General features: G+C 48.1%; 1 protein-coding gene across 7 annotated transcripts; it reads left to right on the top strand.

Moving 5' to 3' along the window:
- The first annotated feature begins 515 nt into the window (after positions 1 to 515).
- Positions 516 to 20,542, top strand: ABCF1 (ATP binding cassette subfamily F member 1). 7 transcript variants are annotated; one of them, XM_055263419.2, is made up of 25 exons: positions 516 to 663; positions 7,187 to 7,233; positions 7,596 to 7,694; positions 7,858 to 7,984; positions 8,130 to 8,167; positions 8,252 to 8,359; positions 9,538 to 9,612; positions 9,692 to 9,805; positions 11,652 to 11,765; positions 12,312 to 12,434; positions 12,854 to 12,954; positions 13,051 to 13,136; positions 13,434 to 13,573; positions 13,660 to 13,808; positions 14,504 to 14,587; positions 14,799 to 14,923; positions 15,120 to 15,232; positions 15,375 to 15,546; positions 15,715 to 15,789; positions 15,882 to 15,952; positions 18,930 to 18,962; positions 19,048 to 19,216; positions 19,394 to 19,458; positions 19,551 to 19,623; positions 19,780 to 20,542. In XM_055263419.2, exons 1-25 carry the CDS (start codon positions 591 to 593, stop codon positions 19,944 to 19,946), a joined length of 2,541 nt encoding a protein of 846 aa, XP_055119394.1. In that variant the 5' UTR covers positions 516 to 590; the 3' UTR covers positions 19,947 to 20,542. The 7 variants fall into 7 exon arrangements, with proteins under 7 accessions (XP_055119394.1, XP_055119393.1, XP_055119392.1 ...); XM_055263418.2 differs by having other exon boundaries at positions 7,855 to 7,984; XM_055263417.2 differs by having other exon boundaries at positions 524 to 663; positions 7,596 to 7,700.
- The last annotated feature ends 2,789 nt before the right edge of the window (positions 20,543 to 23,331 follow it).

Below are 23,331 nucleotides of genomic sequence, written 5' to 3'. Positions count from 1 at the left end.
TCTGCGCTGTCTTTTCTGCCCATGACCCAGTCTCGCGCCCCATGACCCTCTCCTAAAACACGCGCAGTCTCCTCTCTCGTCCCCTTCCTCTCTTGTCTCTTCCTTGCCTACCAGCCTCACCTGATGGGCTCGTGTTCTCTCCGTCCCCGATCCACTCGGGCTCCGGCAGCTGCTGCTTGGGCGCCTTCGGCATCGCGGTGGCAGAGCTAGAAACGAGAGTTACAGATAGAAACTAGAATATGCTTTTTTAAAAAACAAAAAACAACAACAAAAAAACAGTATGCCTCAACTCCTTCATACTAGTAGGAAATTATCATGTTCATTCCTTGAGTCTCGCGGCGTCGGGAGGTCACGGCGTCAGGCTTCCCAGACCGTAGTAAACGCCATGTGGACGCGACTGGACCAAGCGGACGCCGGCCCCGCCCCGTCATTGCAGGCCACGCCTCCTCTGAATCAGGGCCACGCCCCCGAGATGACGGCGAAGCTCGCACGTGCGCAGCCCGGGGGCGGGGTTGGCCGCGCCGGGTTCCCCGCCGCCGGAAGCGGAAATAGCGCCGGGCGCCGCCACAGTAGCTGTAACTGCCACCGCGATGCCGAAGGCGCCCAAGCAGCAGCCGCCGGAGCCCCAGTGGATCGGGGACGGAGAGAGCACGAGCCCATCAGGTGAGGCTGGTAGGCAAGGAAGAAACAGGAGCAGAAGGGGAAGAGAGAGGAGACTGCGCGTGTTTTAGGAGAGGGTCATGGGGCACGAGACTGACCGGGCCCGTGCGGGGGTTACTGCGCATGCGTGCCGTGGGCCCGGGAGGAGTTTGCCGGACAGTGGTGGGTTTGGAATCGGGGTTAAAGGAAAGAGATCCAGATGTCGCACGTGACCTAAGCGAGACTGGGCAAGATAAAAGAAAGAGCATATGGCACCAAGGGACAGATGGAGAGAAATGGGAAAACCTTGCTTAAAAAATGTGGACATCCGTCCCACCACACACTGTATTCCACCAGGAATATATGAGCCCTGCCTCGACCTCCCCGTTCCCTCTCTGCGCGCGCATACACACACCTTGGGAGCCTGTGATCCCACTTGTTTCTCAAGAGAGGGTGACTGCTTCATGGTTTCTTTCTTAAGACACACCTCTCACTCAACTGGAGCAAGAGTGTAGATTTTTGATATTGGAATGAGGGTTAAGGTTTACTTAAAAAGCAGCGAAAGTTTGCTAAGCGCCTGTTTTTAATTAAGCACTCTATATACTGTGCTTTGAGAGGGGAAGGAAAAAAACATGAAGATATCCTTCCAGGGTTGAAGTCAGTTTTAAGGGGGAGATAAATTGACACAACTAACTACAGTAGGTACACAGTAACTAATTTTAAAAGCACTTATTGGATGCCTACTGTATACTAGGTACTGTGTGGAGGAAGTGGGAATGTAGAGATAAAAGATAAAACTTTTTCTCAAGGGACAACCCAGTATAGTGAAGGGTCAGAGCATTAACCAGACAGACTGTGGTTGTCAGAGTATGATGAACGTGCTTAAGAATGCTATGGGACTGTAGAAGAGAGGAGGAGCATCTACTCAGACAGCTAAGGGAGTGTCAGCAAAGCCTCCCAAGAATATGTAATAGCTGATTACTTTTTTTTTTTTTTGAGGCACAGTCTAGCTCCATCACCGAGGCTGGAGTGCAGTGGCATGAACATGGCTCACTGCAGCCTCCACCTCCTGGGTTTAAGGGATCTTCCCATCTCAGTCTCCCAAGTAGTTGAGACTACTGGCATGCACCACCACACCTTATTTTTAAATTTTTTGTAGACATAGGATCTGGCTATGTTGCCCAGGCTGGTCTCAAACTCCTGGGCTCAAGTGATTCTCCTGCCTTTGCCTCCAGAATTGCTGGGATTACAGGCGTGAGCCACTACACCTGCTCCCCTGAGCTTATTCTTGAAAGATCATCGTGAATTAGCAAAGGGAAGCGCATTCCAAGCCAAGGAAGTTTGTGGAAAGGTAGAGATGTAGGCAAGCCTGACTGGTCCCACTAGAGCCTGGTAACTAGTGTGATGAAGTCAGAAGGATGCTCAGGAGACAGATAATGAAAGGCTTTAGATGCCATTTCGAGGAGTTTAATCCTAAAGACATTAAGAAGGAAGGCCCACTGAAGTGCATAAGGAATGATTATGACCAGTTCACCCTGTAGCACTGGGCAATGAAGAATGGCCTTGAATTGGTCAAGATGGAGGCAGGGAGACCATTTAGGGGGCTCTGGCCATGATCTAGGTGAGAAGTGGTAAGGGGATAAGCCAAGGCCTGAAGAATAAAGAGTTAATAAGGAGGCGGCATTGATCGGAACTGAGAACTGATGAAATGAGGGGAGAATTAAGGATGACAAGTAACCCAGTGACTAGTAGACTATTAACTGAAAGCAGTAATGGGCAGGAGAGTAAGTGGAAAGAGATAAGGTCAACATTTGAATGCTGAGTTAGGCGTTTCTGAGGAATTCCAAAAAGGAAATGGCAAGAAGAGAGTTTGTTTAGTCACTGTGGAGAGACAACTAGACTAGGAGTAAAGACACAGGCAAGTATAGTTGAAGTGCTGGATGTGAAAGAGTCCCCTAGAGAGTGTTTGCAGATTGAACCAAAAAGAAGGTGAAAGGTGGGAATGCTAAAGAACTTCAGCAATTGCAGGAAGCAGGTAGGGAAGGAAGCCGAAGAGATGAGACTGAGAAAGGCAAACAGCCAGAGAAACTGGAGGCAAACCAGGAGTGAGCAAGATCCCAGAAATTAAATAATGATAGAAGAGAATAAAAAAAGGTGTGGAGATAGGCAGCATGGAATGCTGCAAAGAAGTCAGGCAAAATAAGGACCAAAAAATACTTAGTGGTTTGAGGAGCTAAGGGATCAGTGGCAACTTTGGCAGAAGTAGTGTTCATTTGGAGATGATACCAGATTGCAGTATGTTTGAAGGGTATGGGAGAAGAGAAAGTGAAGCTTGTGTGAATTTCAATTTTGAGATCCAATGAGGACAAGAATACAAAACAGTAATGGGGGAGAGGGGTATAAGGGTAAAGAAGGCTTTCTTTTTTGCTTTGAAGGAGCAGCTTAAGCGATATACAAAAGGAGAGAAGACACAGTGTATCTCTAGCCACACTTAATCTTTTTTTTTTTTTTTTTTTTTTTTTTTTTGAGACAGACTCTCGCTCTGTCGCCCAGGCTGGAGTGCAGTGGCACCATCTAGGCTCACTGCAAGCTCGGCTTCCCAGGTTCACGCCATTCTCCTGCCTCAGCCTCCTGAGTAGCTGGGACTACAGGTGGCCGCCACCACGCCCGGCTAATTTTGTGTATTTTTAGTAGAGACGGGGTTTCACCATGTTAGCCAGGATAGTCTCATCTCCTGACCTTGTGATCCTCCCGCCTCGGCCTCCCAAAGTGTTGGGATTACAGGTGTGAGCCACCTCGCCCTACCTAGCCACACTTAATCTTTTTCAGTTCCTTGGGAATTATACTTTCTCACAATGAACCTGTTCAGAGGCTTTTCCTGTCCCTATGATCAGGTGGATAAGAGTGATTAAAGTACAAAAGATTTTTTTGGTTTTGGTGGGTTTTTTTGTTTGTTTGTTTGTTTGTGACGGAGCCTTACTCTAGGATGGAGTGCAGTGGTGCGATCTCAGCTCACTGCAGCCTCAATCACAGGCTTAAGCCATCCTCCCATGTAGCTGGGACTACAGGCACACACCGCCATGCCTGGCTTATTTTTTGTTTGTTTTTGTTTTTTGTTTTCTGTAGAGATGAGGTCTTGCTATGTTGCCCAGGCTAATCTTGAACCTCTGGCCTCAACCAGTCCTCCCACCTTGGTCCCCAAAATGTTGGGATTACAGGCGTGAGCCACTGCGCTTGGCCACAAAAGAGATTTAAAGCAAGGAGAGATGGTATGGCTGTGTTAGTCCTTGGGGAGAAATTAGTGTCTGGGATGAGTCAGTCGTCTGTGTTGATAAGGTGAGCTGATCATGTTTTTCCTTCTTAGGTACTTCAGTAGATCCTTCCTCCTAATGCCTTTAGGATTAAACTCCTTGGAATAGCATATAAAGCCTTTTATTATTAATCCTGCACAACTTTTCAACTCTCACACTAGTCACCCAATACTGGGCTCAGATTTTTTTCTTTAATTTTTATGTTTGTTTGTTTTTTGTGGTTTGTTTTTTTGGGGAGGAGAAGGGCCCCAAATTTTGAAATGTGTTCTGGATGGAGGATGCAGATTAAGCAAAGACAGACATGAGCATGCCTGGGACTTCATAAAGGATCAGAAAGAAGCCAGTATCGAGACCATAGGTGTGGGTAGGAAAACAGAAAAGATAGGGTAGGGCCGTTTTAGTCTGTGAAGCCTTTAATTATTGGGATTGTCTCTTGTTACCTCTAGTTTTTTGGAAAAGTAGATGCACCATAAAACTTTCCTGAATAAATGATTACTTTGGAATACATGGAATTCTAGTCTGAGAATATTTTAATGTAATAGATGGTGGATACCATTGACTTTTTTTTTTTTTTTGAGACAGAGTCTAGCTCTGTCACCCAGGCTGGAGTGCAGTGGTGCGATCTTGGCTCACTGCAACCTCTACCTCCCAGGTTCAAGCGATTCTCCTGCCTCAGTCTCCCAAGTAGCTGGGACTACATGTGTGCTCTACCACACCCAGCGAATTTTTGTATTTTTAGTAGAGATGGGGTTTCCCCATGTTGTCCAAGCTGGTCTCAATCTCCTGACCTCGTGATTCACCCACCTTGGCCTCCCAATGTGCTGAGATTACAGGTGTGAGCCACCGCACCCGTCCGATTTTTTTTTTTTTTTTTGTAATGTTAAATACTGAAATGCTTACGGGTAGAATTAGATAGCAGTGGATGGAAGGGATATTTTGGAAGAGAAGATAATAAATAGGCCTAAGCCTGAAGGGAAATCATGAGGCTGCTGGCTGCCTCCAGTAGGGGAGGAAGTTGGATATGGTCCTCTACCTTCAGGGAAACAAGGATGGACAGAGGGGGAGAGCTAGAATCTGTTGAATCTGTTTTGGCTTTACTGGGAATACAGGCTAAACAGTCTCTCAGGTTACTCTCTAGAATGAAAGCACACAGACAGGTAAATATGACACAATGTGATGTGTGCTATAATATTCAAGCAGAACAAGTAAGGCATAGACCCAGGTGTTCATTTGCTTACCAGATAACTCTATTTACATGACCTATAGGTTTTACAAACAACGTGTCTCCCTGGCCAGGCACAGTGGCTCAGGCCTGTAATTCCAACAGTTTGGGAGGCTGAGGCAGGAGGATTGCTTGAGGCCAGAGGTTCAGGATTAGCCTGGGCAACATAGTGAGACCTCCTCTCTAAAAATTATTATTATTATTATTTTTTTTTTTTTTTTTTTTTTTTTTTTTTTTTTTTTTGAGACGGAGTCTCGCTCTGTCACCCAGGCTGGAGTGCAGTGGCGCAATCTCGGCTCACTGCAAGCTCCGCGTCCCGGGTTCACGCCATTCTCCTGCCTCAGCCTCTCCGAGTAGCTGGGACTACAGGCGCCCGCCACCACGCCCGGCTAGTTTTTTGTATTTTTTAGTAGAGACGGGGTTTCACCGTGGTCTCGATCTCCTGACCTTGTGATCCGCCCGCCTCGGCCTCCCAAAGTCCTGGGATTACAAGCGTGAGCCACCGCGCCCGGCCTATTATTATTTTTTAATTAGCCAGGCATGGTGGCGCTTGCCTGTAGTCCTAGCTACTCAGGAGGCTAAAGCGTGAAGATCACCTGAGCCTAGGAATTTAAGGTTACAGTGAGTTATGGTCATGCCACTGCATTCCAGCCTGGGTGACAGAGCAAGACCCTGTCTCTTAAAAAAAAAAAAAAAAAAAACAAGGAGGGTGTGTGTGTGTTGTATACGTGTGTGTATATACACATATCTCCCAAATTGAATTTATAATATCTTCTTCCTTCCTATAAGACCTTCTCTTCCACTGCCTCCTTAATTAATAAATGGTACCACTTAGCCCGGCTAATTTTGCCAGCTAAAAACATAGGAGTCATCTCTGAGTGCTTTTTTTTTTTTTTTTTTTTTTTTTCTGAGACAGAGTCTTGCTCTGTCACCCAGGCTGCAGTGCAATAGCGCAATCTCAGCTCACTGCAACCTCCGCCTCCTGGGTTCAAGCTATTCTCCTGTCTCAGCCTCCTGAGTAGCTGGGATTACAGGCGCCCGCCACTATGCCCGGCTAATTTTTTGTATTTTTAGTAGAGTCTGGGTTTCACCATATTCACCAGACTAGTCTTGAACTCCTGACCTCAAGTGATCCGCCTGCCTCGGCCTCACAAAGTGCTGGGATTACAGGCATGAGCCACCGCGCCCGGCCGGGTGCTCTTTATTCCCCACCTCTAGCCCCATCCTATGAATTCTTCTTTCTGTCCCTTTGTCACCACCACCCAGACTACTCTGACAGCCTCCCCAACAGATTTCCCACTATGCTTATTCCCTCCCATTTGCTGTACTCTGAAGCCAGAGTGAAACTTTAAAGTGTGAAAGTGATCATACCAATAAAGTCCCCACTCCTTAACCTTACTACAAGGCCCTCACTCCAGCCTTACCTTGCACCATTCTCCCCTCAGTCTGTAAGCTTAGCCATACCAAACCTTTCCCTGTCTTTCAGTGTGTGTGCTTTCTCACAGCTGGGCCTGTGCACAGCACTGGAATTACACGATGTGTCTGACTAACTTCTCACACTCTTCATTACTTCAGTTATTAGCTTAAATGCCATCTTTTTAGAGAGGCCACCACCAGAGATGAAGCCAGCCTCTCCCCCATCACCAAGTAGGCTTTTCCTTTTCTTTTGGAACCTTCAGTACACCTGGAATTACCTATTTAAAAATCTCTCTTCCCGTAGCCTGCAAGCTCCAGAGGAGACCACAGTTGTCTTGTTCATTGCTATAATCCCCTGTGCTAGCACAATATCTGACACATGGTAGCTGTTTAGTAAATAAATACTTACTGGATGAGTGAATAGAGATGGGGATGATTATTTCTGCAGGAGTTGTGAGACAGTACAAATATTTAGGAAGTGATAGTTAAGCTAGAAAAATAATAAAATAGGATAGAGGCTACAGAGATCTTTGCAGGGGAGATCAGGCTGCTTTGGAATTTGTAGATAAGCATTCACGATGTCCGCTTAACTTTCTAGACAAAGTGGTGAAGAAAGGGAAGAAGGACAAGAAGATCAAAAAAACGGTGAGAAAATGATGGTTGAGGATAAGAAATGACTATGGATGTTTCCAAGCTAAATAAATAGCCATGTGAAGGAGGTGGGAGGTCCAAGCGAGGAGAAAAGATCTTGTCAAGAGAGGAGATAGGCTGGGCATGGTGGCTTACGCCTGTAATCCCAGCACTTAGGGAGGCAGAGGTGGGAGGATAGCTTAAGCCCAGGAGTTTGAGACCTGCACACTCCATTCTCCACAAAAACAAAAAAGAGAGAGAGACAGGAGGTAAGGTGACGGTGGAGTGGAGGGCCAGTGGGCCCATGTGTGGCAGAGCACAGCTTGATTGGATTGCTCTTGGAAACATGTTTACCTGTATCTTAACTCCCTTTATAGTTCTTTGAAGAGCTGGCAGTAGAAGATAAACAGGCTGGGGAAGAAGAGAAAGTGCTCAAGGAGAAGGAGCAGCAGCAGCAGCAGCAACAGCAACAGCAGGTACAAGTGCCACAGGGCCCGCCAATCCTGGGAGGCATCTGGGCTCTACCAACCCCTTTCCAGCCCATGTTGCTCCATTCAGCTGATTGGGGAACCCTTTGTGAGGCAGAAATACGGCAGGGGCCTGGGCTTCATTTTCTCACTGTTCTTTTGCTCTCAGCAGCAAAAAAAGAAGCGAGATACCCGAAAAGGCAGGCGGAAGAAGGATGTGGATGATGATGGAGAAGAAAAAGAGCTCATGGAGCGTCTTAAGAAGCTCTCAGTGCCAGCCAGTGATGAGGAGGATGAAGGTAAATGACCTGAGGGGGAATGGGTACCTGGAATCCATGAGTCCTGGAGAGTGATACCTCATACCTTGATCTTCAAGTTGGATTCAATTGGGGGGCCAGACATCGTAATTCTTTCCTATCTCATGTTCTCCCCTTGTCATTTCAGTACCTGCCCCAAAACCCCGTGGAGGGAAGAAAACCAAGGTAAGCCATCTGTGTGGTAAACAGAGACTCCAAGGATGCAACCTTGACCATCCTACTGACTTCTGTGGCCCTTTCATTCTCTAGGGTGGTAATGTTTTTGCAGCCCTGATTCAGGATCAGAGTGAGGAAGAGGAGGAGGAAGAAAAACATCCTCCTAAGCCTGCCAAGCCAGAGAAGAATCGGATCAATAAGGTGACAGTGGTGGCTCGATCAGTCACTCTCACTCCATTTAGCACCTTCTGGCCATGGTGGAATAATTTCCCGCTTTTAAACTAGCTCTTCTCGGTCTGTCTTACTTATACTGTTAAAATCATCTTTTTAGAATACATGCCCAGGCGGGCACAGTGGGTCACGCCTGTAATCCCAGCACTTTGGGAGGCCGAGGTGGGCGAATCACGAGGTCAAGAGATCGAGACCAGCCTGACCAACATGGTGAAACCTCATCTCTACTAAAAATATAAAAATTAGCCAGGCGTGGTGGCGTGCGCCTGTAATTCCAGCTACTTGGAAGGCTGAGGCAAGAGAATCACTTGAACTTGGGAGGTGGAATTTGCAGTGAGCTGAGATTGAGGCACTGCACTCCAGCCTGGACAGCAGAGCAAGACTCCGTCTCAAAAAAAAAAAAATGCCCTTTTTACCACTCAGAAATCTACAGTGATTCTGTTGCTTTAAGTACAGAACCTGAAACAAAGCCCCAGGTCCTTGCTCTTCTACTTGTGACTCTTCTGCATGTGCATCTTAGTACATGTCCATTTGAGCTCTCGAGAAAGCCTCCAGTGCTAGTGCCACCCACTCTGGTGGCGCACGTGCCTGACTTATAATCCTTAGCCTTGCTGATGTTCCCTAGTTATCTCTTTGCTATCTAGTCTGAAGCTGGAGGGTAGGGTTTTTCTGGGTCTCATTTTTCGTCAGCAGCACTCAATACAGATGGTCTCCAACTTCTGCTTTGGCATACGATTTTTCTACTTTATGATGGTGTGAAAGTCATACTCATTTAGGGTACTCCTCAACTCATGATGGGGTTATGTCCAGATAAACGCATCATAAGTTGGAACTTTTTTTTTTTTGAGACGGAGTCTCACTCTGTTGCCAGGCTGATGTTGACCAGGATGGTCTCGATCTCTTGACCTTGTGATTCACCTGCCTTGGCCTCCCAAAGTGCTGGGATTACAGGTGTGAACCACCATACCCGGCCAAGAACTATCATTTTTATTTAAGTTTCTGGTGGGTTTATCGGGATGCAACCTGATTGTAAATGGAGGAGCATGTGTATGGTTAACACAGTAGACTCTCTAGAAATGCTTATTACACAGCAAAGTAGCACAATAATTTGTATGTATGTGTGTAATGTGTATGTGTGTCTCCTCCAGGCCGTATCTGAGGAACAGCAGCCTGCACTCAAGGGCAAAAAGGGAAAGGAAGAGAAGTCAAAAGGGAAGGCTAAGGTGAGAGAGTAACTAGCAGGAGGAGGTATTGGGGCCCAGTAATTAAAGCATTTTATCAGACCTGTCTTTTCCCTATTAGCCTCAAAATAAATTCGCTGCTCTAGACAATGAAGAGGAGGATAAAGAAGAAGAAATAATAAAGGAAAAGGAGCCTCCCAAACAAGGGAAGGAGAAGGCCAAGAAGGCAGAGCAGGTGTGTATTTGGTGTTGGGGGAAGGTGGAATGAAGGACTAGGGCTTCCAGGGTCCTTATGGGAGAGTCAGGATCTGAGGATATAGTTATTATCCCAACAAACCTTTTTTCTTTTCTTTTTTTGGGGGGGAGTGGTGGGGGTGGTGGTTTCGTTTTTGTTTTTGTTTACACAGGATCTTACACTGTCACTCAGGCTGGAGTGCAGTGCTGTGAACACGGCTCACTGAAGCCTCAACCTCCTGGGCTCAACAGATTCTCCTGTCTCAGCCTCCTGAATAGCTGGGACTACAAGTGTGCACCACTACCCCTGGCTAATTTTTTTATTTTTAGTATAGAGACGAGGTCTCACTATGTTGCTCAGGCTGGTCTTGAACTTCTGGGCTGAAGCAGTCCTCCTGCCTCAGCCTCCCAAAATGCTGGGATTACAGGTGTAAGCCACCATGCCCAGCCAGCAAACTTTTTCTATAAAGGGCCATATAGTAAATGTTTTTGGCTTTGCAGGCCACATACAATCTCTATCACATATTCCTTTTTTTTTTTCTAGCAACTCTTTGAAAATACAAAAATTATTTTTATAAAGTTCAGGAGCTATATAAAAACAAGTGTCAGGTCAGCCTTGGCCCATGGGCTGCAGTTTGCAACACCTAATCCAGTGAGGAAAGGGCCTGGAATTTATCTCAGATGATCTGGGTCCTGGCTGTGCCTTCACTGGCGCTGTGACCTTGAATACATCTTCCCATCCCCTTGGGTCTCACTTGTCTCCTTTGTGTGATAGAAGGAGGAGTCTGGAGATCTCTAGGGTCCCTATGCGTCTGGCACTTCCTAATTCTGTGATTCTGCTTGATTCCTCTGACTGCACTAGAGCTTCCTGATCTTTTTTTTTTGAGATGGGGTCTCACTCCGTTGCCCAGGCGCAATCTCAGATCACTGCAACCTCTGCCTCCCGGGTTCAAGCAATTCTTCTGCCTCAGCCTCCCGAGTAGCTGGGACTACAGGCACGTGCCACCATGACCGGCTGATTTTTTGTGTTTTTAGTAGAGACAAGATTTTACCATGTTAGCCAGGATGGTCTTGATCTCCTGACCTTATGATCTGTCCATCTTGGCCTCCCAAAGTGCTGGGATTACAGACATGAGCCACCATGCCCGGACAGCTACCTGATCTTTTCTTTGCATGTTAACAGGGAAACCACAGAAACTCCTTTTATACAAATGAAACTCTTGAAATCCATTTACTCCACCTTCAGTTACATTGTATTGGGAGTTACATTTATAGGGACATATGTGTTGTCACATTTCATAAATACACATTCATACCATTTGTCTTGTACCATTCCTGGTAGCAGAAATTGATAAAGGACCTCAGGGAGACCAGGGGCTGGGTATGAGAATGAGAGAGGATCCCAAGATATTTTAGGACTCTGAGTAGTGAATGAAAGAGCTGGCTGTGGAACTGGGGCAGGGACAGGGGGCAGATGATATGAAATCTGAGTTCTAGAAGGAGTCCGTAGGGTTTTTTTTTTTTTTTTGAGACAGAGTCTTGCTCTGTCACCCAGGCTGGAGTGCAATGGCACAATCTCGGCTCACTGCAAGCCCCTCTTCCCAGGTTCACACCATTCTCCTGCCTCAGCCTCCCGAGTAGCTGGGACTACAGGTTCCCGCCGCCACGTCCGGCTAATTTTTTGTATTTTTAGTAGAGATGGGGTTTCACCATGTTAGCCAGGCTGGTCTTGATCTCCTGACCTCGGGATCTGCCCGCCTTGGCGTCCCAAAGTGCTGGGATTACAGGCGTGAGCCACTGCGCCCAGCCAGGAGTCCCTAGTTTTGACCATCCCCGGGTTCTCACAGGGTTCAGAGGAAGAAGGAGAAGGAGAAGAAGAGGAGGAGGAAGGAGGAGAGTCTAAGGCAGATGATCCCTATGCTCACCTTAGCAAAAAGGAGAAGAAAAAGCTGAAAAAACAGGTAAGACCTTGGTTCTTAGCGATATTTTTAAATACTTAAACTAGGAGACATGCGATTGGGGACACGAAGGAAAACTTTGGGGGCTACTCCAAGTAAAACAATCGGAGTAAGAAAATAATTGTGTTCTGTGAGCCTTATCTCAGTGTCTGATGACATGGGCTGTTTCACTTTGGGGTTTTTTGTTTGTTTTTTGAGACAGGGTCTCACACTGTTGCTCAGGCTGGAGTGCAATGACGTGATCTCTGTTCACTGCAGCCTCAACCTACCAGGCTCAAGTGATCCTCCCACCTCAGCCTCCCGAATAGCTGAGACTATGGGTGGCACCACCATGCCTGGCTAATTTTTGTATTTTTTGTAGAGACAGTATTTTAGCATGTTGGCCAGGCTGGTCTCAAACTCCTGAGCTCAAGAGATCCACTTGCCTCAGCCTCCCAGAGTGCTGGGATTACAGGCGTGAGCCAGCATGCCCAGCCAGCATGGGCTGTTTCGTGGTGATGGGAAACTGGTAGACTGTGGCTTCAAATGTAGTTTTTCCTACCTTCTCAGATGGAGTATGAGCGCCAAGTGGCTTCATTAAAAGCAGCCAATGCAGCTGAAAATGACTTCTCCGTGTCCCAGGCAGAGATGTCCTCCCGCCAAGCCATGTTAGAAAATGCATCTGACATCAAGGTAAGGTCTCAAGGGGCCCCTTCCAGTCCACTTACCTAGGGAAGAGCCAGTTCTCTCATCTTCCCTGAGTGGCTGTGGTGTGTGAATGGGTTAGTTCAGTGGGAAGAAAGATTGGAGGCATTTTCCACACCTTAGGTTCTGCCAACTTGAGCAAGAAGATAGAAAAACCAGTAGAAGTGGGGTCCACCCTCGGCAGAAAATAGTGTGGGACAAACTAGACTAGCTGAGGATGCATGGGGCTCCCATTACAGGCAGTGAACAGGGCGGGGACCGGCTGTGGGGAGAGGAAGGGGATTATGCTGGAGGTAGCGGTTTGTCAGAGGCTTCCCTGCAGGGAGAAAATGGCCGCTCCTGTCCCAAAGGGAGAATTTTCATGTGATCATCCCTTCCCTCTGCCACCTCTTTCCTGATGGCTGCAGCTGGAGAAGTTCAGCATCTCCGCTCATGGCAAGGAGCTGTTCGTCAACGCAGACCTGTACATTGTAGCCGGCCGCCGCTACGGGCTGGTGGGGCCCAATGGGTGAGAAGAGGAGGGAGCTGGAGGCAAAAAAGGGCCTGGAGGGAAAAGAAGAGATTTCTCAGTGGTGGCCAGGTCCTAATAGCTTTTATTCCCCAGCAAGGGCAAGACCACGCTCCTCAAGCACATTGCCAACCGAGCCCTGAGCATCCCTCCCAACATTGATGTGTTGCTGTGTGAGCAGGGTGAGGCCAGTGGGGAGAAAACGGGCTTGGTGGGGTGGGCAGTTGGGTAGAAAAGCCAGCCAAGAATAGAAGAAACTGTGGCTATGGAGTCGGAAGGGATGTGGAGGGAGACTGGAGACTGGGAAAGGGATGCTAAGGAAAGGAGGGGAGGGTCAATGAGGAACTTGAGAGTGTTTTATTTGGAACAAGTACAAAGAGCTGGGCAGGGTCAAGCAAAACAGAAATGTAATTGAGGGGAAAGAAGGATGAGACTTTTGGCTCTTGAGGCTGCCTGACTGTTCTCCCTCTGCCTCCCAGAGGTGGTAGCAGATGAGACACCAGCAGTCCAGGCTGTTCTTCGAGCTGACACCAAGCGATTGAAGCTGCTGGAAGAGGAGCGGCGGCTTCAGGGACAGCTGGAACAAGGGGATGACACAGCTGCTGAGAGGCTAGAGAAGGTAGAGGAGATGGCGCAGGGGACACAGGCTAAGACTCGGGGGTTCCTGGGACCCTCAGACATGTGTCCTCTTCTCCCTCCTCCCAGGTGTATGAAGAATTACGGGCCACTGGGGCGGCAGCTGCAGAGGCCAAAGCACGGCGTATCCTGGCTGGCCTGGGCTTTGACCCTGAAATGCAGAATCGACCCACACAGAAGTTCTCAGGGGGCTGGCGCATGCGTGTCTCCCTGGCCAGGTGGGCCATTCACCTCACTGCCCTCCCTTCCAGCCTCAGACCACCAGGGCCCTTTCCCTCTTTCCTTTCTCATTCTTCCAAGGCCAATAGGGAGGCTCTAGGCTTACTTCTCCCTCTTACTATCTGTGTTGTGAGAACTCAGGGTTTTTCTCTATTTCTCTCCCTACTTGGTGGTGAGTTCTCATCAACATACCCTGCACCTGGGCACAATGGGTCATGCCTGTAATCCCAGCACTTTGGAAGGCAGAGACAGGAGGATTATCTTGAACCCAGGAGTTTGAGACCAGCCTGGGCAATATAGCGAGACTCTATCTTCACAAAAGGGGGAAAAAAACATATCCTAGCGTGGGCAACATAGGGAGACCCTGTCTCTACAAAAAATTTAAAGATTAGCTGGATATGGTGGTGCACGCTGTGGTCACAGCTACTCTGGAGGCTGAAGTAGAAGTATCACTTGGACCTGGGAGATTTAGGCTACAGTGAGCCCTGATTGTGCCACTGCATGACAGCCTGGGCAACAGGGCGAGACCCTGTCTCAAAAAAAATTAAACCGTATCCTGCCCAAGAACTTCTCTGAGGAGAGCTTGGGAAGGAGTGTTCATGGTCTCAGGCTCTATCTCCCTGAGTTTTCTCTGGCGTTGTCTGAGCAAGGATCTTTCTCTCCCTGACCCTGCCCTCTGCTACCCACCCTCTAGGGCACTGTTCATGGAGCCCACACTGCTGATGCTGGATGAGCCCACCAACCACCTGGACCTCAACGCTGTCATCTGGCTCAATAAGTGCGTTACGGACTTTGTATCATTGGTTCCCATTCTGCACTTTCTTCCCCTTCCCTCCCTGCCCTGTTTTCCTTTAGCCCTTCTCTACTGTGCCTGTGACAGCTCTATTCAGACCCCCCTTTCCCTCCCAGCCCCCGTTGTCTGCCTGCTTCCCCTGACTTCTCTCTCACTTGACCACTGTGACACTTACACCCTGTTCTCTGAAACCCAGCTACCTCCAGGGCTGGCGGAAGACCTTGCTGATCGTCTCCCATGACCAGGGCTTCTTGGATGATGTCTGCACTGATATCATCCACCTCGATGCCCAGCGGCTCCACTACTATAGGGGCAATTACAGTAAGTAGGATTGTGTGTGGATGCAGGGAAGAGATAGAACCTCGAAAAGACGCCTGAGTGGGAGGGCCTATTTAGATAAACTGAATCCTGTCAGAATTCCAGACAGTGATGCCTACCCCGTCACCACCAGTCACTGGTTGTCCCTTTGCTGGGGAGAGGAGCAACCATTGATGCCCAGTCCCCTCTTCTGCCCCAGTGACCTTCAAAAAGATGTACCAGCAGAAGCAGAAAGAACTGCTGAAACAGTATGAGAAGCAAGAGAAAAAGCTGAAGGAGCTGAAGGCAGGCGGGAAGTCCACCAAGCAGGCGGTGAGCACCTGAGGGACTTCTGGGCTGGGGGCTACTCTTCTCTCCTTACAGTGGAGGAAGAAGGAGACTCTGGAACGCTGGCCTACATTTCAAGGACTGCTGTGCAGGGCTCAGATTTCTCTTTTTTCCTCTTTCTCTCCAGGAAAAACAAACGAAGGAAGCCCTGACTCGGAAGCAGCAGAAATGCCGACGGAAAAACCAAGATGAGGAATCCCAGGAGGCCCCTGAGCTCCTGAAGCGCCCTAAGGAGTACACTGTGCGCTTCACTTTTCCAGACCCCCCACCACTCAGCCCTCCCGTGCTGGGTCTGCATGGTGAGTGCTGTGGACCTCTGCTCCTCCACAGGAAGCACCAGAAGCATGTATGTGCACCCTAAATTCTCCACCAAGGCTGAAATTGCTCCTGTTTTCCAAGGCCAGCACATGAGAGGGACTTTGCAGGGACTGAAAAGAATATAAATTGCTTCTTTTCCTGGCTTTCAGGTGTGACATTCGGCTACGAGGGACAGAAACCACTCTTTAAGAACTTGGATTTTGGCATCGACATGGATTCAAGGAGTGAGTTGGCGGGGTTGGCTCAGGGATGTGTAGCAGGAGCCACAGGGAGAGTATCTGGGGACCTCTTTGACCACCTGTCTTCCATCTTGCAGTTTGCATTGTGGGCCCTAATGGTGTGGGGAAGAGTACACTACTCCTGCTGCTGACTGGCAAGCTGACACCGGTGAGTCCTGGAGCCAAGAAGAGAGAGCATGATCATGAAATGTGAAGACACAGCTGCTTTTGCCAGAAGCTGGAATCAGGGAGCCTCTCGAGAATGTAGAGTTAAATACAGAACTCATCATAGATGATTCATTTCCCTAAGAGGGGCAGTAGAGGAGGAAAGAGCTTAGATCATGGAGGAGAGCTAAGAGAATTAAGATAGAACTGGGGGACACACCCACGTGTTTTGGTTATACAAGAAATATATGTCTTTTATAGAACGATTAAAAATTGCATAAATGGGCCGGGCACAGTGGCTCACTCCTGTAATCCCCACAGGGATCACCTGAGGTCAAGAGTTCCAGACCAGCCTAGCCAACATAGTGAACCCCGCCTCTACTAAAAATACAAAACTTAGCTGTGTGTGGTGGCACGCACCTACATCCCAGCTACTCAGGAAGCTGAGGCAGAATTGCTGGAACCTGGGAGGTGGGAGTTGCAGTGAGCTGAGATTGCACCATTGCACTCCAGCCTGGGCAACAGAGCGAGACTCCATCTCAAAAAAAAAAAAAAAAAAATTGGCCTGGCGTGGTGGCTCACGCCTATAATCCCAACTCTTTGGGGGAGGCTGAGGTGGGCAGATCACTTGAGCTTAGGAGTTAAAAACCAGCCTGAGCCCGGTGCAGTGGCTCACACCTGTAATCCCAACACTTTGGGAAGCCGAGGTGGGCAGATCACCTGAGGTCGGGAGTTCGAGATCAACATGGAGAAACCCCATCTCTACTAAAAATACAAAATTAGCCGGGCGTGGTTGCGCATGCCTGTAATCCCAGCTATTTGGGAGGCTGAGGCAGGAGAATCACTTGAACCCAGGAGGCAGAGGTGCAGTGAGCCGAGATTGCGCTATTGCACTCCAGCTTGGGCAACGAGCGAAGCTCCGTCAAAAAAAAAAAAAAAAAAAGACCAGCCTGAGCAACATGGTGAAATCCCATCTCTACTAAAAATACAAAAATTAGCTGGGTATGGTGGTGCACGACTGTAGTCCCAGCTACTCAGGAGGCTGAGGTAGGAGAATTGCTGGAGTCCAGGGGGCAGAGGTTCCAGTTAGCCGAGGTCGCGCCACTGCACTCCAGCCTAAGTGATAGAGTGAGACTCTGTCTCAAAAAAAAAAAAAAAATGCGTAAGTCAAGAGAAAAATCTGGAGATAACCAGTTTGTTGTTGTTGTTTTGTTTTGAGACGGAGTCTCACTGTCGCCCAGGCTGGAGTGCAGCGGTGCGATCTTGGCCCACTGCAACCTCCACCTCCCAGGTTCAAGATATTCTCCTGCCTCAACCTCCTGAATAGCTGGGATTATAGGTACGCGCCACCATGCCCAGCTAATTTTTGCATTTTTAGTGGAGACGGGGTTTCACCATGTTGGTCAGGCTGGTCTCGAATTCCTGACCTTGTGATCTGCCCGCCTCAGCCTCCCAAAGTGCTGGGATTACAGGCGTGAGCCACCACGCCCAGCTGAGATAACCAGTATTAATGTTTTAGGGGATATCTTTCTCTGTTTTTCTTTGCAAATGTGCATATAATTTTTAACAAAATTAGGCTGTCATATGAGTTGTTTTGTAGCTAGATTTTTCCAAATATATCAAGCATTTTTCTATGCAATTACTTATTTCATATGAGTCTACCTTTTTTTTTTTTTTTTTTGAGACAGTCTCACTCTGTCACCCAGGCTGGAGTGCAGTGGCACAATCTCGGCTCACTGCAACCTCCATCTCCCGGGTTCACGCGATTCTCGTGCCTCAGCCTCCTGAGTAGCTGGGACAACAGGCGCGTGCTACCACCCCCAGCTAATTTTTTGTATTTTTAGTAGAGACAGGGTTTCACCGTGTTAGCCAGGATGGTCTCGATCTCCTGACCTCATGATCTGCCTGCCTCAGCCTCCCAAAGTGCTGGGATTACAGGCATGAGCCACTGTGCCCAGCCAAGTCTACCATTTTACTTGAACTTTTCTAATATATTGCCATCTAGTGTGTTAGAAAGTTTGTAGCCATTTCGGCTCCCTCCAGCAGTGTTGAGAGGCCATTTTCTCATATCCAGAGATTAGATCTTTAGAAAGGTGTTATTAGATCCTCCCCAAAACACTAAACTTGCCACATGAGGCCCTTATGATGTACCATTCGTGAGTCTCGCTGTATGGAGAGCAGGTGTTCTTTGGCTGTGGTTAGTCCCTCCTGCTTGTCCCTGTTCTCCCTCTATTTTGCTTAACTCCCCTTTTGCCCCTTAACTCTTCTACTTTGCTCACCATGCCTTTGTCATATTAGGGGAACATCCCTGTTCCTTTTCTTTTTTGAGACAAAGTCTTGCCCTGTCCCCGAGGGTGGAGTGCAGTGGTGCGATCTCAGCAACTTCCACCTCCTGGGTTAAAACCATTCTTGTGCCTCAGCCTCCTGAGTAGCTGGGATTACAGGCATGTCCCACTATGCCCAGCTAATTATTGTATTTTTAATAGAGTCAAGGTTTCACAATGTTGGCCAGCCTGGTCTCGAACTCCTGACCTCAAGTGCCTCCTGACCTGCCCTCCTTGGCCTCCCAAAGTGCTGGGATTACAGGCGTGAGCCACCGTACCCAGCCCCTATTCCTTTCCTTATGCATACTTGTCCCTGGCCCATTTCTGGTGTTTGTCTCTCCTTCAGAAAAGTTGGTGTATGGACAAGGTCAGGAGATCGAGACCATCCTGGCTAACATGGTGAAACCCCCTCTCTACTAAAAATACAAAAAATTAGCCGGGTGTGGTGGCAGGCGCCTGTAGTCCCAGCTACTGGGGAGGCTGAGGCAGGAGAATGGCGTGAACTCGGGAGGTGGAGCTTGCAGTGAGCCGAGATCGTGCCACTGCACTCCAGCCTGGGGGACAGAGCGAGAGTCCGTCTCAAAAAAAAGTTGATGTATGGAGCTGCAGCACCTTTTTCCCTTGCCCTCCTCTTAACTACTTTCTCTTCCCTTGCAGACCCACGGGGAAATGAGAAAGAACCACCGGCTGGTAAGTTGGCATTGGGATTTAGGGAATGATAATCTGATGGAGGAAGTGTGACTTTAACCGACCACCTCCCTCTCTTCTCGGGCAGAAAATTGGCTTCTTCAACCAGCAATATGCAGAGCAGCTGCGCATGGAGGAGACGCCCACTGAGTACCTGCAGCGGGGCTTCAACCTGCCCTACCAGGATGCCCGCAAGTGCCTGGGCCGCTTCGGCCTGGAGAGTCACGCCCACACCATCCAGATCTGCAAACTCTCTGGTACCACTGCAGGGGCCAGGGAGGGTGCCCTTCACCTTATCATTCATGTCTACAAACTGTACCTAGAGGAACCGAGAATGAGGGAGCCTCAGCTCACAAACTAGCACATCTTGAGGGTTTGCCTTCAGAATGTGAGGTGCTAGAAGGTGTGACAGCCCTCCCCTTCCTTTGCTACAGGTGGTCAGAAGGCACGAGTTGTGTTTGCTGAGCTGGCCTGTCGGGAACCCGATGTCCTCATCTTGGTGAGTGAGCTGGGCTGTGGGAAGAGGGATAAGGGTAACAGTAATGGAAGATGGGAGTTGCAGTGTTCAGTCATGGAATTCCTCCTCTGTAGGATGAGCCAACCAATAACCTGGACATAGAATCTATTGATGCTCTGGGGGAGGCCATCAATGAATACAAGGGTGGTAAGTCAGCTGAGAGTGTGCCCTCCTCCCTGCTCCATGGGGACCAAGCTGTAGTGTCCTTCACTACAGAAGGGCCTAGGACTCCTTTATTTCATGTTCTGATTCCCCTCTTCCTCCTTTCTTCCTGCCCTCTGTTCTTGCTATCTTTCTTCAAAGCTGTGATCGTTGTCAGCCATGATGCCCGACTCATCACAGAAACCAATTGCCAGCTGTGGGTGGTGGAGGAGCAGAGTGTTAGCCAAATCGATGGTGACTTTGAAGACTACAAGCGGGAGGTGTTGGAGGCCCTGGGTGAAGTCATGGTCAGCCGGCCCCGAGAGTGAGCTTTCCTTCCCAGAAATCTCCTGAGAGACATACTTGTGTGGCCTAGAAGTCCCCTGTGGTCTCCCCTTCTCCTCTGAAGACTGCCTCTGGCCTGCAGCTGACCTGGCAACCACTCAGGCACATGAAGGTGGAGTGTGACCTTGATGTGACCAGGATCCATTTCTCTGAAAGACTTGTTTGTTCTGCTTTTCTTCATATAACTGAGCTGGCCTTATCCTTGGCACCCCCTGAACAAACAAGAGGTGACCACCTTATTGTGAGGTTCCATCCAGCCAAGTTTATGTGGCCTATTGTCTCAAGACTCTCATCACTCAGAAGCCTGCCTCTGGTTTACGCTACAGCTTCACCCCAGCTGCCCCCTGGTCTTTGGGTGGTGCTGTTCTTTTCTGGTGGATTTAATGCTGACTCACTGGTACAAACAGCTGTTGAAGCTCAGAGCTGGAGGTGAGCTTCTGAGGCCTTTGCCATTATCCAGCCCAAGATTTGGTGCCTGCAGCCTCTTGTCTGGTTGAGGACTTGGGGCAGGAAAGGAATGCTGCTGAACTTGAATTTCCCTTTACAAGGGGAAGAAATAAAGGAAAGGAGTTGCTGCCGACTTGTCACTGTTTGCAGATTGATGGGAGTTGGAACTGTTCTCAGTCTTGATTTGCTTTATTCAGTTTTCTAGCAGCTTTTAATAGTCCCCTCTTCCCCACTAAATGGATCTTGTTTGCAGTCTTGCTGACAGCGTTTGCTGTTTAAGGATCATAGGATTCCTTTCCCTCAACCCTTCACGCAAGGAAAAAGCAAAGTGATTCATACCTTCCGTCTTGGAACATGGGTCTCTTTCCTTTTTTTTTTTTTTTTTTGACAGAATCTTGCCCTTTCACTCAGGCTAGAGTGCAGTGGCATGATCTTGGCTCACTGCAGCCTCCACCTCCCGAGTTCAAGCAGTTTTCCTACCTCAGCCTCCCGAGTAGCTGGGATTACAGGCACATACCACCAGGCCCAGCTAATTTGTGTTTTTAATAGAGACAGGGTTTTACCATGTTGGTCAGGCTGGTCTCGAACTCTTGACCTCAAGTAATTCACCTACCTTGGCCTCCCAAAGTGCTGGGATTATAGGGGTAAGCCACTGTGCCCAATTTTTCTTTTCTTTTTTCTGAGACAGGGTCTTGCTGTGTTGCCCAGGCTAGAGTGCACTGTACCGTCAACCTCCTGTGCTCAAGCAATCCTTCCATCTCAGCCTCCTGAGTAGCTGGGACTACAGGCATGTGCCACCACACTCAACTAATTTATTTATTTATTTTTAATTTTTAGTAGAGACAGTGTCTTGCTATGTTGCTTAAGGCTGGTCCTGAACTCCTGGCCTCAGGCAGTCTTCCTACCTCGACCTCCCAAAGTGCTGGGATTATAGACATGAGCCACGACGCCTAGCCAGAATTTGGGTCTCATTGTCCAAGTTAATCTCATGAATGAGGAGGTGCTCTGCCCTGTGGCCAGGGACCAGGGTATTAATCCTCTCAAAAATTATTAAATCATCTAGCCAAAATGTACAGTACTGTGGGGTATATAAGACGGGAAGAGACAAGATCTGCCTTCATTAATAGTCTGGTTAGAGAAGACTTAAAAGTAAGCATGAATAGATAATTTGATCAATTGTCTAATATGTAGTACTCTAGATTCTAAGTTGCCACATACTCAAAAAAAGGGACAGGTTATCCAGGGCTTGATTATTTGACAGGGTCACTTGAGGGTAGATCTTGAAAAATAATGATTTGAATAATCAGGGACCAGGGAGCCGTTTTTCAGAAGTAGGAAAAGAGCAGATCTAAGGCTTGCGGGGAAGAACAAGCTGCCTGGGAGTCAATGGATGATAGCTGCTGTGGCCATTTTTCTTAAGAGTTAGACTGAGGAGATGAGTTTGGAAAGTAAAATGCAAATGGTGGGTAGTGGTATTAGGTGGTGATGTGCAAGGCGTGCTGTAGAAAACCTGCAGGGTGAAGCCCATAACTTTTGTTACGGGAATGGGGTAACTGAATCCTAAACTAGCTAGGGGATATAGGGATGGAAAGAAAAGGGCAGATGGAAAGAGCAGATGTGGTGGTTGGGGAGAAGGGAGTGATAGGAGATGTATCCAGTTGCAGAGGGAATATGGAGAGCTGTGTGGCTAAGATTTAATGTTTGGACATTTAATTTGGGGAAATTGTTTTCCAGCCAAGTGAATATATAATACTGGACCTCAAGTACAAGCTTCATACAGGAAGTGAAGTTTTGGTGTGGAGATAGCTGCATAGTCAGGGAACACTCTAAATTAGAAATAAGGAGGCCAGGCATGGTGGCTCATGCCTATAATCCCAGCACTTTGGGAGGCAGGCAGATCATGAGGTCAGGAGTTCGAGAACACCCTGACCAACATGTTGAAACCCCATCTCCACTAAAAATACAAAAAAATTAGCCGAGCGTGGTGGTGCACGCCTGTAGTCCCAGCTACTCAGGAGGCTGAGGCAGGAGAATCACTTGAACTCGGGAGGCAGTGGTTGCAGTGAGCCGAGGTTGCGCCACCGCACTCTAGCCTGGGCAACAGAGCGAGACTCTGTCTCAAACAAAACAAAACATGCCTCTTATGGAATTTGAGGGGGAAAAGTCAGGGTCTTGGCAGTGACCTTGGACAAGCCATTAGCCTCTTGATACCTCTTTTCTCATCTGTAAAATGAAGGTGGTAGTACCTACTTCACAGGGTTATTAGGGGATTCAATGTGTAATAATACGTAAAGTGCCTTAAATTCTGTTGCTTTTGTGATATGTACTTCATATTATAATTTTTTTTTTTTTTTTTGAGATGGAGTCTTACTCTGTTGCCAGGCTGGAGTGCTGTGGCGTGATCTTGGCTCACTGCAACCTCTGCCTCCTGGGTTCAAGTGATTCTCCTGTCTCACCCTCCCAAGTAGCTGAGATTACAGGCACGTGCCACCACGCCCGGCTAAGTTTGTACTTTTAGTAGAGATCGGGTTTTGCCATGTTGGCCAGTCTGGTCTCAAACTCTTGACCTCAGGTGATCTGCCCACTTTGGCCTCCCAAAGTGCTGGGATTACAGGCATGAGCCACCGCACCTGGCCTATATTTTTGCATTTTTAAGTTTTTAGTTCGCTAGTCTAGTTGAGATGATACATAAAATATATAGGAATGTTATTTATAAAGTGAATACCAGCTTGCATTTCAAGTATTTGGTCACTAATTTCACTACTTCAAACATAAGTGAGAAAAGTACTTTAAGTACTCCAAAATAACTTTCCCCCACAGGCATAAATTTCATCTCTCTCTCTCTCTTCTTTTTTTTTTGTAAAGATGAGGTCTTGCTATATTGCCCAGGCTGGTCCCAAACTCCTGGCCTCAAGCAGTCCT

This window comes from Symphalangus syndactylus, chromosome 23 (assembly GCF_028878055.3).
Source record: "Symphalangus syndactylus isolate Jambi chromosome 23, NHGRI_mSymSyn1-v2.1_pri, whole genome shotgun sequence".
NCBI lineage: Eukaryota > Metazoa > Chordata > Mammalia > Primates > Hylobatidae > Symphalangus > Symphalangus syndactylus.
Note: the sequence above shows the minus strand (reverse complement) of the source record. Positions and strands in the feature narration are given on the sequence as shown.